The 13,690-nt window shown below is 66.4% G+C and overlaps 3 protein-coding genes across 4 annotated transcripts; 1 reads left to right on the top strand and 2 right to left on the bottom strand.

Annotated features, from left to right (window-relative positions):
• Positions 1–395: 395 nt before the first annotated feature.
• On the bottom strand, positions 396–6,461 carry SSRP1 (structure specific recognition protein 1). Of its 2 annotated transcripts, none has more exons than XM_051776982.1 (17): positions 6,385–6,461; positions 5,737–5,906; positions 5,423–5,608; positions 5,133–5,238; positions 4,458–4,648; positions 4,159–4,389; positions 3,965–4,068; positions 3,727–3,855; positions 3,331–3,552; positions 3,161–3,233; positions 2,630–2,768; positions 2,482–2,527; positions 1,870–1,993; positions 1,596–1,766; positions 1,259–1,350; positions 954–1,134; positions 396–710 (listed from the first exon to the last, which is right to left on the bottom strand). In XM_051776982.1, exons 2-17 carry the CDS (start codon positions 5,788–5,790, stop codon positions 642–644), a joined length of 2,118 nt encoding a protein of 705 aa, XP_051632942.1. In that variant the 5' UTR covers positions 5,791–5,906; positions 6,385–6,461; the 3' UTR covers positions 396–641. The 2 variants fall into 2 exon arrangements, with proteins under 2 accessions (XP_051632942.1, XP_051632941.1); XM_051776981.1 differs by having other exon boundaries at positions 3,152–3,233.
• Positions 6,462–7,334: 873 nt separating this feature from the next.
• Positions 7,335–11,525, top strand: P2RX3 (purinergic receptor P2X 3). The gene is made up of 12 exons (XM_051777208.1): positions 7,335–7,474; positions 8,181–8,316; positions 8,389–8,460; positions 8,534–8,600; positions 9,279–9,372; positions 9,465–9,542; positions 9,652–9,793; positions 10,351–10,481; positions 10,588–10,681; positions 10,759–10,824; positions 10,975–11,052; positions 11,216–11,525. The coding sequence occupies exons 1-12, from the start codon at positions 7,335–7,337 to the stop codon at positions 11,336–11,338; spliced, it is 1,221 nt and encodes a 406-aa protein (XP_051633168.1). The 3' UTR covers positions 11,339–11,525.
• A 338-nt stretch (positions 11,526–11,863) lies between these two features.
• On the bottom strand, positions 11,864–13,300 carry PRG2 (proteoglycan 2, pro eosinophil major basic protein). The gene is made up of 5 exons (XM_051777169.1): positions 13,205–13,300; positions 12,950–13,119; positions 12,741–12,875; positions 12,257–12,368; positions 11,864–12,011 (listed from the first exon to the last, which is right to left on the bottom strand). The coding sequence occupies exons 1-5, from the start codon at positions 13,263–13,265 to the stop codon at positions 11,953–11,955; spliced, it is 537 nt and encodes a 178-aa protein (XP_051633129.1). The 5' UTR covers positions 13,266–13,300; the 3' UTR covers positions 11,864–11,952.
• Positions 13,301–13,690: the final 390 nt, after the last annotated feature.

Raw genomic sequence — 13,690 nt, forward strand, 5'->3', positions numbered from 1 at the left:
GGGAACTGCCCGCAATCAAACACCGGAGGGGAAAAGGGACTTAATCAGATCAACCCACTCATGAGGGAGATGGAAAAACCCCCAAATGGCATCAGGATCGAGCGAGGGGCTGTAATTAGGAGCCCTGATGGCTGAGCAGGGGCTGGGGGCCGCTAATGGAGGGTGGAGAGAGTGAGGTCAGCCCTGGAAGCGGTTCAAGGAGGGGAACAAGCTCCCGGATGGCTGCAGGAAGGAAGGAGGGATGGGGGGAGCCGGCCCCGCACCCACACAGACGCCCTCGGCGGGGTTTTTTTATTCAATCCAAGTTGCCATGTGAACAGACCCAAAATACAAAAAAAAAAAAACACCACCAAAAAAATTAACAAGTGAAGGAAAGAAAAGGAAAGAAACCCAAGTGTTTAAAAAAAAATAAATTGATGGGGAACAGGGGTGAAGGGGCACTGAGGAGCCTCCAGCACCTCCTGCCACCACGAGGTCTCGCACCCCCAGCCAGGCACAGGGGGCTGGGGGGAAGGAGGGCCCCCCAGCCCTGCTCCAGGTGGGAGCCATCCTGAGCCCAGGAGCCTGGTCTCTGCTGCGGGGCCGGCCCGCCCAGTCCTCTCGCCGACCTGGGAACCAGCCTGGAGCCAGCCGGGATGGGGCTAATCCGAGCCGGATGCCGAGTCCTCCGAGCTGGGGGGTGGGCTGGCAGCCCCCTCCTCCTCCGAGTCCTGCAGGCAGGGCACAAGGAGATCAGTGGGGGACAGTGAAGGAAGGGCAGCAGTCCCCACTCTTCCATCTCTCCTGTGCCCCCACACTGGGGACAGGGTGATGGTGGTGACTCGAGGACACCCCTCAAGGGATGTGACTGTGTACTACAGACACAAGGTAGGAGAGGGGCCCAGCCCCTGCGGAGACCACAAGGTTGTTCCCCCGAAAAGAAGGGCTGGGACCCCGCAGCCAGGACCCTCTACCTCCTTCTTGCTCTCTGCAGAGGAGCTCTCGTCACTGGACACAAACTCCTTGCTCTTGAAGCTGTCACTCATGCTCTTGGCCGGGGACTTGGAGGACGAGGACTTGGAGGTGGCACCTTTCTTGTCCCCTTTCCCCTTCATCTGCTTCTCCTGCTTCTTCTTCTTCTTCTTTGACCTCTCCCTGTGCCGTGTGGGGAGAGGAGCAGTGTCACCTGGCTGGCAGCCCCCCAGCTCTGGCAAGGCACTGGTGAATAGACCGATTTTGGGGGGCTAAGCCCTGCCAGCCCCTTGCCCAGCACACTCACCCCCTGTGGCTGTCGGCCTTGCTGCCCACACTGTACTCCTTCATGGCCTTCTCATAGTCCCGCCTGGCATCTTCTGCCTTCCGATCCCACTCCTGTGACCAGAGAGCAGGGGCAGCAGGGCCTTCCCTCCTCCTCCACCATCTCCAGCACCCACCCACACCCCACCCTGCTCCCACCTCATCTCTCTCCACCTCTGTTCACCCAGTCTGAGGATGTCCCTTCCCCTTCCCAATTCCTCCCAGGAGCAAGGAAGGGTCCCCCACATTCAGCCTCTCCTCCCCAGACCAGGCCCAGCTCTGCTGCCCCAGGGGAGCAGCCCAGTCCTCGCATCCCTCACCTCCTTCTTCTCCTTGGACATGGCCTTCCAGAGCTCCCCGGCCTTCTTGAACAGGTCGGTGATGCTGATGCCAGGGTGGTCCGACTTGATCTTCTCCCGGTTGGCGTTCAGCCAGAGCATGTACGCCGACATCGGGCGCTTGGGAGCGTTGGGGTCCTTCCCCTTCTTGCTCTGGGAGATCGAGAACACTCATGGAGCCCCAGGGCACCCCTCGCCCAGCACCCTGGCACCCCGCTCACCTCTGCACCCCCCCAGCAGTGCAGCAGCCCCTCACCTCCTGCTGCTTCTTGCGGGGCTTGCGGTCCTTGACGATCTTGGCCTTCTTGGCGGGTTTCTTGTCGTCGCGGTCGCTGTCGCCGTCGCCGCTGGAGGAACTGGCCGAGGCGTTGCTGTCGAACCTGCGCGGGGGGCAGCGGCCTCAGCGCCCGGCCGGCAGCCAGACCTGCCCCCAGAGGCTTCCCGGGCCGGAGCTGCCGTGTGCTCCTGTTAACGGCCCTGGGGGGAATCGCCTTCCACGAATGTGGCTCACCGTGTTCTGCTTCCTGGACATCCAGGGCTCAGCTCCCAGCCCCCCCAGCTCCCACCACACTGCTGCAGGGACCATGGCCCCCACCCACCCTTGCCCCAGCCCAGTGCTTTAGCCCTCCTCCCACCGTTCTCTTTCCTGGCCAGAGCAGCCAAGGCCTCCCCAGGAACCCCTGATTCCTTCTGGAACTCTCTCACACTGCCTAATGGTGTTACAACAGAGTGAGTCCAGAACTGTCCCTGCTGCCCAGTATTCCCAAATCCAGGGCTATACAAGGCGATCCCAGTCATGCTGGGAGCATCCCCCAACAGCACCTTCCTAAGGCCCTTCTGGACAGAGCCCTGCCCAGCCTCTACTCACTCTTCAGCCACATCATCGTCCTCTTCTCCAGGGTTGAAGGACTCGTCTGGAGGAGAGAGCAAGGGATCAGCACATCAGATAATCAAGAGGGAAAGGAGCCAGAGCACAACACCAGCCCCCCACAGTCTCCTGCAGCCCCAGCCCTCACCTGTCTCCTCCCCGGATCCATCGCTGCTGTCGTTGGCGTTCTCCTCCCGGATCTTGCCCTCCTCCTTCATCCTCTCCAAGTAGGCGTCGTGCTGGTCCTCATCAGAGTCGGCGTATTCATCGTAGCTCTGCTTCATTCCCTGTGGAGAGGCGGGATGAGAGCTGCTCCCTGAGCACCCCCTGCACACCCTCCACTCTGGAACACAGCCCCTGGTATGGCCCTGGGCACGCACAGGGTGGAGGATGGACACAGACACGTCCCCTCCTTCCCCACCATCAGGGCCCTGGAGAGAGGGGCAGAGCAGTTATGTGGGTTAAGGGGGCCCTCGCACACCACGCTGGGGTTAACTGGGTTAGTCAAGGACCACCACAGCCATGCACAGGAAACCTGCACCAGGAGGAGGAGAAGAAAGAGGAAGGGATATCGCACGGACCTTTTTCCTCTACAAGGGCAAGGAGAGAAAAGAGAGGTGAAAAAAGGAGGGAAAAGCAGCCAGATTTCGGGAGAAGGCAGGCCCCGCACGGCAGGTACCTCCTTCAGCCCCCGGTTCTTGATGTTCAGCTTCTTGGCATTGACAAAGTCGAAGAGCTTCCCGTACTCCTCCCTGCGGGAGAGCCGATGGTCAGGCCTGGGCTGCCAGGGAGCCCCAGTGAGCATGGCCAGACCGGCCCCACAGCCCAGAGCCCAGAGCCCAGAGCCACCTCTCGATGCTGCTGAAGGTGTACTGCGTGCCCTGCTTGGTCTCGATCTCGAAGTCGAAGGAGCGGGTGGTGGTGGTGCCGCGGGCGAAGTTGACGAAGGAGATCTCGTCGAAGCGGATGTGCACGGGTGGCTTATGCACATAGATGAAGCCCCTCTCCAGCGGGTACAGCAGCCCCGAGCTGGCCTTGTAGGAGCAGGTGATGCACTGGGCTCCAGAGTGTCTGTGGGGCAAACGTGGCTGTCCAGCACCCGCAGGGACAAACGCTCTCCCTGTGCCTGCCCTCGCAGCCAAAGGAACCAGCAGCCCTGCTTCCGGGCACAAATCACACAGAGCGCCTTCCCCACAGCCATGGGAATGACAGGGAAAGAGAGGGACCGGCCCTGCAGCCACTCACCCCTGGAAGTTTCCGGGCACGGTGATCTTGCGGTTCACCAGTGCCTTCATCACCCGGCTGACCATCTCGTAGAGGGACCCCGACATGTTCTTGGTGAGCCGCCCCTCGAAGCGCTTCTCCACCTCCTCCCTGCACAGCCAGGAGGGCAGAGGTGAGAACGGGATGCCAGGGGCTTGGTACTTCCCTCGGGATCTGGGCTGGGGGGCCTGGGAAGCAGCCTGGCAGCAAGGCAGCTCACTCGTTCATGTTGAGGGTCAGGGAGATGTCCTCATCCTTGGAGAACAGCAGGATCAGGAAGTGGTATCGGGTCTGGCCTTGCTTTATCGGGGGGTCCAGGCTGATCTGGAAAGAGAGGGGGAGGCGAGGATGTGAATCCCCCTGACCCACCCCTCACCCCTCTTCCCGAGGGAAGGCTGACCCCTTCCTGCTCACCACAAAGAACATCTGGCGCTGGTCCTTGTGCGGGAGCAGGAAGAGGCGCAGCACGGTGGTGTAGGGGATCTTGTAGTCGAAGGTCTTGCCGTGCAGGTGCAGGAAGGTGGGGTAGATGCGGATGTCGTAGCGCCCGCGCGGCGTCAAACACTGCAGCTCCCGGAAGATGCAGATGGCATCACCGGTGGCCTGGATCACATCCGCCTTGGACAGCACGTTCTGGGCGAAGGCCTGCGAGGGACGGGATCACAAAGGGGCCCTTGCCACCACCCTGACCCCTCCCCGGCAGCCCTGCGCACCTCCACGGGGTCCACGCCGTCCTCCTGGGTGGGCGGCACGTAGAACCGGACCTCCATGAGCGAGACCTCGGCGTCATCGTTCTGGTGGAACTCCAGCGTCACCTCGTTCTTGCCCGTGGTGCACTGGGACACGTTGCTGAGGGGGATCTCGAACACGGGCTGCTCCCCGATGTCGAAGGACAGCAGCTGCCCTGTGGGGGCCGTCGTGGCCGGGTCACTGCTGTGCCCCACAAGGCAGGTTCTACACACATCACCCCCTCTCCCAAAACCCCAATGCCTCTGCTCTCCTCCCTGCGTTCCCACCCTCCCAAATCTCCAGGCTTTCTCCCTTCTGGCTGCAACCCTGGAAATGGGCACTGATTAGAAAGAGGTCTGTGCCCATGTCCTCTGGTCTCAGAGTAGGGGGGACATCCACCAGCTCCCCTGGCTCCTTTGGGAACCGGCAGCTCTGCCAGGTGCTCACAGCTTCCATGCTGAGCACTGTCTGCACAATGTTCCCCCGGGATTTGTGATCCACAGGTACCTTACGCTCTCCTGGGATGGCAAATGTCCCCGCAGTCCCCAAGGCAGCTGCTCCCAAGAGTATGGCAGGGGTGGCAGGAACAGCCACACTGGTGGAAACAACCCACCCCAAGGTCTCAGGGCTGCCCCTGATACAGTGGTGCCAGGACTCACCTCCAAACCTCACTGTGCCCCAGTTCCAGCCCTTCACACACAAATCCTTCTCTGCCAGCTCCAGGCAATAGTGGGCCTTGAAGAAATCTGAGAGCTTGTCAAACTCCTGGGCAAGGCAAGAGGGAGAGAAATCCATCAGGAACCATCACATGCTGGCGGGCGCTGCCCAGAGCCCCCACAGAGACACAACCCCCCAGCACGGAGACACAGGGGAGCAGAGCTGCTCCGGGGCTCACAGGGAGCACGGCTGGATCCAGGACAGGGCCAAGGCAATGGGAACAAGGACTCACCGACTCCCGGAACCCGTCGTACTTGTAGACGTGGCCATTCTTGGTGAGCAGCTTGAGGCCGTGCCCCAGAGCCACGCGCCGCCACACGCCCTCGGCCAGCTCCGAGGCCTGGATGTTGTCCACCTTCCCCGTCTTGCTGTTCTTGAAGATGACGCCCTGCCGGCTGAGCCGCAGCCGCCCGTCGTTCTGCAGGACAGCCGGGCCTGAGGGGGGCACGGGAGGGACCCCAACCCCCCCACAGCTCCTCACCATGCAGTGTTCGCTCCCCCCTCCCACTCCTCAGGCTCATCCCCTTGTTACTCCCCCCGGCTCACCATGGAACCCTTCACCTCCTGGTAGATCTCATTGAACTCCAGCGTGTCGGCCATGGCGGCTGCGAGGCTGCTGGGGCACGGGAGGGGACGGGGACGAGCGCACAGAGGGGTTCAGCGGCCCCCCCAGCCCGGCATGCCCAGGGCAGCGGCACGGGGGTCAGTCAGAGCAGCTGCGGGGAGGGACAGCAGGTGAGCTGGGCCGCCGAGGGGCCCCCTTGCCCTCCGCAGCGCCCCCAAAACCAACCCTGTGCCCCCTCAAACTTCCCCCACGCCCGCCCCGACGCTGCCTCTCGGGGTGGCACACGATTCACTCACGGGGGGCGACCTGGACAACCTCCGGCCCCTCTCACTCCTTCCCCATATGTTCCACCCTCTGCGCCCCTCGGCCACCTCTGTATCGCCCCGACACCTTCCGTGTGCCCTCACACCTCATGGGTCCCTCCCCCCGCCCGCCCTTCTCTTCACCGGAACGGCCTCCCCGCACCCCAAATCCCTCCGGGGCCTAAGCTCACACGCGCCCCTCGGGCCTCCCCCCGACCCCAGGCCTGTCCCCCGCCCTCCTCCCGGGGCCCACACCCGACCCCAGGCCTGTCCCACCCCGCCGGTGCCCCCCCCCCCGGTCCCGGTGCCCCCCCGGCCCCCCCGCACCGCCGCCGCCTTTCCCGCCTGCGCAGCGCGAATCGCGCGGAACCGCAGCCGCCGGAAGTCGAGGGGCACTTCCGCAATGGCGCCGCACCACGCCGCGTCGGCGCCCCCTGGCGGCGGGGAGGACAGGCGCAGGCGGAGGACCCCGCCCACAGAGGCGGCGGGGGCGGGGCCAGAGCGGCCGCTCCCCCTCCCGCCGCTCTGCCCCGCCCAGCACCACAGAGATGGTGGGCCGGCGATGCCGGACAGCGGCGGGCGAGCCTCGTGACGTCACCGCGGGGGGACCCACCCACCCACTCCCAAACCCGGGGCGCCCCAAAGTGGGGGGACCGGACCCCCAGAGCGGGGCACCCCCGAAACCCGCGGGCCGCACACACGGGGCATCTCTCCTGCGCGCCCCTCCCGCGAGGGGGTGTCGTTTCCCCCCCCCAAACCGGGCACCCCCAGAGTGGGGCGCCCTCCGCGCCCTCCGTGCACCCCAACGCGGGTTGGGGTCCCGGGTGTCCGGAGGGGGAACCCCAAAAGGGGGATCCCACCGCAGGGACCCCCGGGCAGGACCCCGCCTGCCCCCCTTCTCCATCTCCCCACGAAGGGGGGGCGACCCCTCCCGCCCCCCCGGGCTGTGCCCCCGCCCCCGGCCCCCGCCCTGCCCCCGCCTCCGCCCGCCCGCCCGCACCGCCCCGGCTGCCCGCACCCCTGCGGGCTGCTGCCCACACCCTGCCGGTCCCCGCGTCCTGCTGGTACCCCTGCCCGCACCCCTGCCTGTACGCCTGCCTGCACGCCTGCCTGCACCCGCACCCGCACCCACACCCTGCCCTGCCCGCATCCCTCCTCACTGCCCGCACCGCTGCCCTGCCCTGCCCTGCCCTTCCCGTATCACCCTCCGCTCCTGCCTTGCCCTGCCCTGCCCGCATCCCCGCCGCCGGCCGCCCCCCTCCCACCCCGCGCCGCCCATGTCCCCCCTGGGCCCCCGCACCCGCTGGGTGAGCGACTTCTTCTCGTACGAGACCACCAAGTCGGTGGTGGTGAAGAGCTGGGTGGTGGGCGCCGTCAACCGCGGCGTCCAGCTCCTCATCCTCGCCTACTTCGTCGGGTGAGCCCCCCCCGGCACTTCCGGGACATCCCCCCGGAACATCCCCCGGGACCCCTTTTCCCGAGATTTCCCCCCCCAGGACCCCCTTCCCGGCTCCGCGGGGTGTGACAGCCACTTGCTGCTGCAGGTGACGCCCGGGGGTGACGAGGGCGATGGGGGGTTGACAGCGAGGGGTGCGGGGTGAGGAGGTGGCCAGGCCGGGAGCGGCGGGTGAGGGGGCGGAGGAGGGACGGGAGAGAGGGTGACAAGTATGTCAGTGCTGGGAATTCAGGTGTGCCGCTGGGGTGACACAAGGGGGACAGCCGGGAGAGTGTGCCGCTGGGGTGACACCGTGGTGACAGCCGGGACAGCGTGCCGGTGCGGGTGACAGGAGGGTGGCAGCGCGGGTGACATGATGGGGACAGCGAGCAGAGAGGGTGTCGGCGCGGGTGACACAAGGAGGGCAGCCAGGACAACACCTCGGGCGGGCGACGGGGAAGGGGACAGTGCGGATGACACCGAGGGGCAGAGCAGCAGCGGGGGTTGACAGAGGGGGGGGTCCCTGTCCCCGGGTGCTCCTGGGGGGTGACGGCGGCCACCGGCGGGGGGTGACAAGCGGCAGTCACCGCCGGTGCTGGCAGCTCCGGGAGGTCCTGGGCGTCGCAGGCGGGTGCCGGGGGGTGTCCGGGGGTGGCTGTCCCCAGCGTCGCCCGCCGTGCCGTCGCAGCTGGGTGTTCCTCCACGAGAAAGCGTACCAGGTGCGGGACACCGCCATCGAGTCCTCCGTGGTCACCAAGGTGAAGGGCGTGGGGCGCTACGCGGGGCAGGTGCTGGACACGGCCGACTACGTCACCCCCCCGCAGGTGAGGGCGAGGGGCCGCCGAGGGGCGCGGGCCACACCCTGGCGCGGGTCGGGTGACGGCGGCGTCCCCCAGGGCACCTCGGTGTTCGTGGTGGTCACCAAGCAGATCCGGACCGAGGACCAGGCGCAGGGCGTGTGCCCGGAGGTGCGGGGCGGGCAGGGGGAGCTCGGGGGGACCCCCTCTGCGAGCCCCCCGCCTGCTGACCCCCGCCCCGCAGAGCGAAGCCGCGTTCCGCTGCTCGGCCGACCGGGACTGCCGCGGGCTGAGCCCAACCACGAGCAACGGTGAGGGACCCCCGGGGGGGCTGGGGAGGGGAACGGGCACGGCTGGGGGTGCTGAGGGGTCCAGGGGGAGCCGGGGACTGAGTTCGGGTACGAGCAATGGTGAGGGACCCCCGTGAGGGCTGAGGGGGGAACGGGGGGCTGAGTGTGGGTACGAGCAACGGTGAGGGTGGGAATGGGGGGCTGAGGGGTCCGGGGTGGGGCCGAAGACTGAGCCCTGCCGTGGGCAGTGGTGAGGGACCCTCGGGGGTGCTGAGGGGGCAACGGGTGGGCTGAGGGGGCCAGGAGAACGAGGGGGGGGGCAGGGGCTGAGTCCAAGTATGAGCAATGGTGAGGGACCCCCGTGAGGGCAAGTGAGGGACCCCCATGAGGGCCAAGGTGGGAACAGGGGGCTGAGGGGGCCAGGGGGAGGCCAGAGGCTGAGCCCCACCACAGGCAGTGCTGAGGGGCCCTCATGGGGGCTGTGGATGCCAGGGTGCTGATGAGGGACCTGGGAGTCTGGAGGAACAAATGGTTCAGGGTCCCAGGAGTGCTGACAGGGATCTGGGTTCCCAGAGGTGCTCCTGAGAGTACTGACACGGATCTGGTGTCTCAGGGGCGCTGACAAGGGTCCAGGGGTCCAAGGGTTGCTGGCAGGGGTCGGGGGGTCCCAGGGGTGCTGATGTGGGTCTGGGGTCCCAGGGATGCTGACGGGGCGCTGTGTCTCCTACAACGCGACCCTGAGCACCTGCGAGATCCAGGGCTGGTGCCCGCCCGAGGTGGACACCGTTGATGTGTGAGTGGGGCCGGGGGCACACGAGGAGACACAGGGAGGAGAGGGGGCCGTGCCCTGCCACCATGTCCCCAGGGTCACCCCTTTTCCCCCAGCCCCATCATGCTGGAGGCCGAGAACTTCACCCTCCTCATCAAGAACAGCATTCGCTTCCCGCTCTTCGGCTTTGAGAAGTGAGTGGCATGGGAGGGGGGACACATGGCAACAGGGGGACACAGGACATGTTGACACAGGGACAGGCACATCCCTCCATGTCCCCCCCGTGTCCCCTCGTGTCCCCAGGACCAACCTGCCGCCCCCTGGCAGTGGGGTGGAGCTGGGCCGGTGCCGCTTCCACCCGCAGCTGCAGCCCCTGTGCCCCATCCTGCGCCTGGGGGACGTGGCACGCCTGGCCGGGCAGGACTTCCCTGCGCTGGCCGCCACCGTGAGCAGGGGCACGGGGGGCACAGGGGGCACAGGGGGGAAAAGGGAGAGTGTGGGGACATGGGGGCACAGGTAGGTGGGATGTGAGGGCATGAGGATGTGGGACTTGGTGACACAAAGACTCGGGACGTGGGGATGCAGGGATGTGGGACATGGGGGTGTGAGACACGGGACGAGGGGATTATGGAATGGGGGGACCTGTGGACATGGGGAAGCATGATTTGGGGGCACAGGATGCAGGGATGTGGGGTGTTGAGAACAGGACATGGGGATACAGGAGCACAAGACACGTAGTGATGTGGGACTTGGTGGTGTGGTGATGGAGGGTCAGAGGGACATGGGGACTCAGGCACATGGACGTGGGCGCATGGGGTTTGGGATGTGGGATGTGTCTATAGACATGGGAATGTGAGACTTGGGGACTTGGGGATGTGGGATGTGGGTACGTGGGACACGGAGCATGAGGCTATGGGAATGTGGGGCTGTGAGGCTGTTGAAACAAGACACTGTGGGAACAGAGGTCTGTGGTGCCATGTGGCTGATGTGGGGCCGGGGCAGGGGGGAGTGCTGGGGATCAAGATCGGGTGGGTGTGTGACCTGGACCGGGCCTGGGAGCGCTGCCTGCCCCACTACTCCTTCACCCGCCTGGACAGCCTGGCCCGGACTCCTGCCCCCGGCTACAACTTCAGGTACGGCCGTGCCGCCACCGCCACACACCCGGCACAGGGGTGTGCGCTGCCTGGCACGGCCCGTGTGCCCCTGTCCCTGTGTCCCCGTGTCCCCATGCCCCCGCAGGCACGCCAGGTACTACCGCTGGCCCGACGGCTCCGAGCGCCGCACCCTCACCAAGGCCTTCGGCATCCGCTTCGATGTCCTGGTGTACGGCAGCGTACGTGTGGGGCCGGGGGCTCGCGGGTCTGTGGCAGGGGTGGGGGCTTCCGCCGACAGGGGCTCTGCACCCCCCAGGCCGGGAAGTTCGGCATCGTCCCCACCCTCATCAACACAGTGGCAGCTTTCACCTCCATCGGTGTGGTGAGTTGTGGCCGTTCTCAGCCCTGGCGTGGTGCACCTCCCGTAGCCATGGGAACACAGCACAGCCCCGGGGCGACAGTGGGGGACTGGAGGAGGGTCAGGGGGTGCCCCATAGCGCAGGGCCCCCCACCCCAACGACGCTGCCCCCAGGGCACAGTGCTGTGCGACATCATCCTGCTCAACTTCCTGAAGGGCGCCGAGCACTACAAGGCCCGCAAGTTCGAGGAGGTCAGACGTGGGGCCGGGGTGCCGTGGGGATGGGGTCACCTCCGGGGGGCTCGATCGGCCCTGTGCCTGGGGCTGTGTAGGGCTGGCTAGTGGGGGCAGTTCCCCTGAGCCCCCCGGGTGCCCTGGCTGTGGGCAGTGACTAACCCAGTGCCCGGCCCCACAGGTGCCAGAGGCCGGTGTGCCCGCGACCCCCGCCACCCCCACGACGTGTCCCCCAGGGGCACTGGGGGGCTGCACTCGGGACAAGCAGTCCACTGACTCAGGCACCTTCTCCCTCGGCCTCTAGCCCTGGTGCCACCTACCCCACTGAGGGGAAGCCCACGGCTGGGTGAGGGGCTTGCCGGGACCCCCGTCGGGCTCCTACTGCCCACCCAGTCTCCACACTGAGCCCCATCCCACTGTCCCCAGTGCCCACCCCGCATGCCCAGTCCCAATCCCAGTGCCCCCAGTGCCCTGTCCCTTGCCCCCATGGTGCCCCCGTGCGCCTTCCTCCGGCACCTCCCTGCTCCCTGCCGGCCCCATGCCGGGGGGCTGCAGCCCCCTACAATAAACCCGTGGCTCGCAGCACCCACCCATGTCCAGCCTTGGTTATGGGGGCGCTCTGGCAGGCAGGGTTGGGGTGTGGGAGCAGAGGGAGGGGAGGTCAGAGTGCTGCCCCTGGGCAGGGGACCCTGTCCCCCCCATTGCCCACCCAGGAAACAAGGGACACCCCCAAACCCCCTCTTGCCCCCCCGGCTGCTCCCAGCACCCATCCAGGCCCCCAGCCCCCCAAACCCCTCCCCAAACACCAGGTGAGTGCTGACACCAAGGCTTTATTGAGCTCCGAGAGGGGGGGGTGCAGCTCCCCACGTGGGGGTCGGCGCCAGGGCGTGCTGGGGAGGGCCCAGGGGGCTGAGACCCTCATATCTCACAGATGAAGGGCAGCCGCCTCTTGCATTTCACGCTCCTCCAGCGTGCATCTAGGGAGAGAGGGGGGGTCAGCCTGGCACCCACCAGCATCCCCACCCCCAGGGACCCCCTCAGCCCCAGGGATCACCCACTGACCTCTCAATGCCAGCCACCCCCAGTGACAGACCCTCCAGCCACCCCACACTAGACCCCAACGCCCCGGTGTCACTCCCCAGCCTGAGGTGCCCCAGCACCCTCCCCTCCAACCCCACCATGGGCAAGGGGTCCCCTGCGGCCCCCCGGAGCCCCCACTGACTGTTGGTGCAGAGGCTGGTGCAATAGTGGTGGCCGAGCAGGGGGTGCCCGGGCAGCCACCAGCTGAAGTCCCAGGGGCTCCCGTCGGTCCAGCGGCAGTAGGGTCTCGGGATCTGCCAGGTAGAAGGGCATGTGGACCCCCGGCACTGGGCACGGGGTGCCCGGGGAGTGGAGGGCAGGCTGGGCACCCGGGGTGGGTACTGGGGACAATAGGATGGGAATGGGACTCTCAGGGTTGGCAGTGGGATACCCGAGATAGGCACCGGGGATAATGGAATGGGACATCCAGGGTGAGCACTAGGGATACTGGGAGAGGGCTGGAGCATCCAGAGTGGGTACCAGGGACACCGGGGTGGGGTTGGGGCTTTCATAGTGGGCACTGAGGAGGACACTGGGAATGGGGCTGGGACACCCAGGGTGGGCAGTGGGGACACTGGGATGGGGCAGGGTGCCCCAAGGCTGGGGTGGTGGGTGGGGGTCCTTACGGCGGGGTCGCTGACGGCACCGATCCAGACCAGGCCTGCGTTGCTGAGACGGTGCACCAGGCGCAGCAGGAAGGTGTTGATGCTGGCACTGTGGATCGAGGCCAATTTCCCATGGTATCTCCTGGCACAGAAACTCTGCAGAGACGTGGCTGTCACACAGGGGACCAGAGCCCCCCACCCTGACCCCCCACCCAACCCACCCATCCCACCTGTGCTTGCCGAAAGGTCCGGCACCTGGGCACCACGACGTAGGTGCGGGTGCTGGCGCCCGGCGCACTGGGGACACTGAGTGTCTGTGTGTCACTGGCCCCAACAGCCTCCTCAGGCACCTCCAGCCCCATCGCTTGCTCTGTCTCCTCTGCCATGGGTCTGACAGGGCCTAGGGGCATCAGCAGTGTCATCCCGGGGTCCGATTTGTCCCCAGGATGTCTCCACGGGCAGGTGGGGGGGTGGGGGCCACTTACCGGAGCAGCTGGGGGGGACAGTACCCAGCAGGGCCAGGACGAGCAGCAGGCAGGGCCACATGGTGAAGGGGCACGCAGGGACACAGGGGACACCACCAGCACCCTCGGGAGATATCACAGCCCTGTCACCCTCGGCCACCCTAGGGACAGCCCCATGGCCCTTCTGCCACCCTCATCGGTCATCCCATCCTCCCCACGTCTCCTGTGCCATCCCCAGCATTCCTTTGCCACCCACAGCATCACTCAGTCTTCCCCATATCCCCTCTAAAACCCTCCCAGATCCCCATGTCCCTCCACCATCCCCAGTGCCACCCCATGCCTCATCCCCTCTGTCACCCCCAGTGTCACCCCCACCGATCCCAGCCCTCCCATGCCCACCATGTCACCAGTTCCTCACTTCCAACCCCATGATTGCCCCATCCTCTGGGCACCCTGTGCCACTCAGTCCCCCATCATGTCCCCTGGCACCCCAGAGACCCCCGTGCC

The sequence above is a fragment of the Manacus candei genome, unplaced genomic scaffold (assembly GCF_025592945.1).
Source record: "Manacus candei isolate 608988 ecotype Guabito, Panama unplaced genomic scaffold, ASM2559294v1 h1tg000009l, whole genome shotgun sequence".
NCBI lineage: Eukaryota > Metazoa > Chordata > Aves > Passeriformes > Pipridae > Manacus > Manacus candei.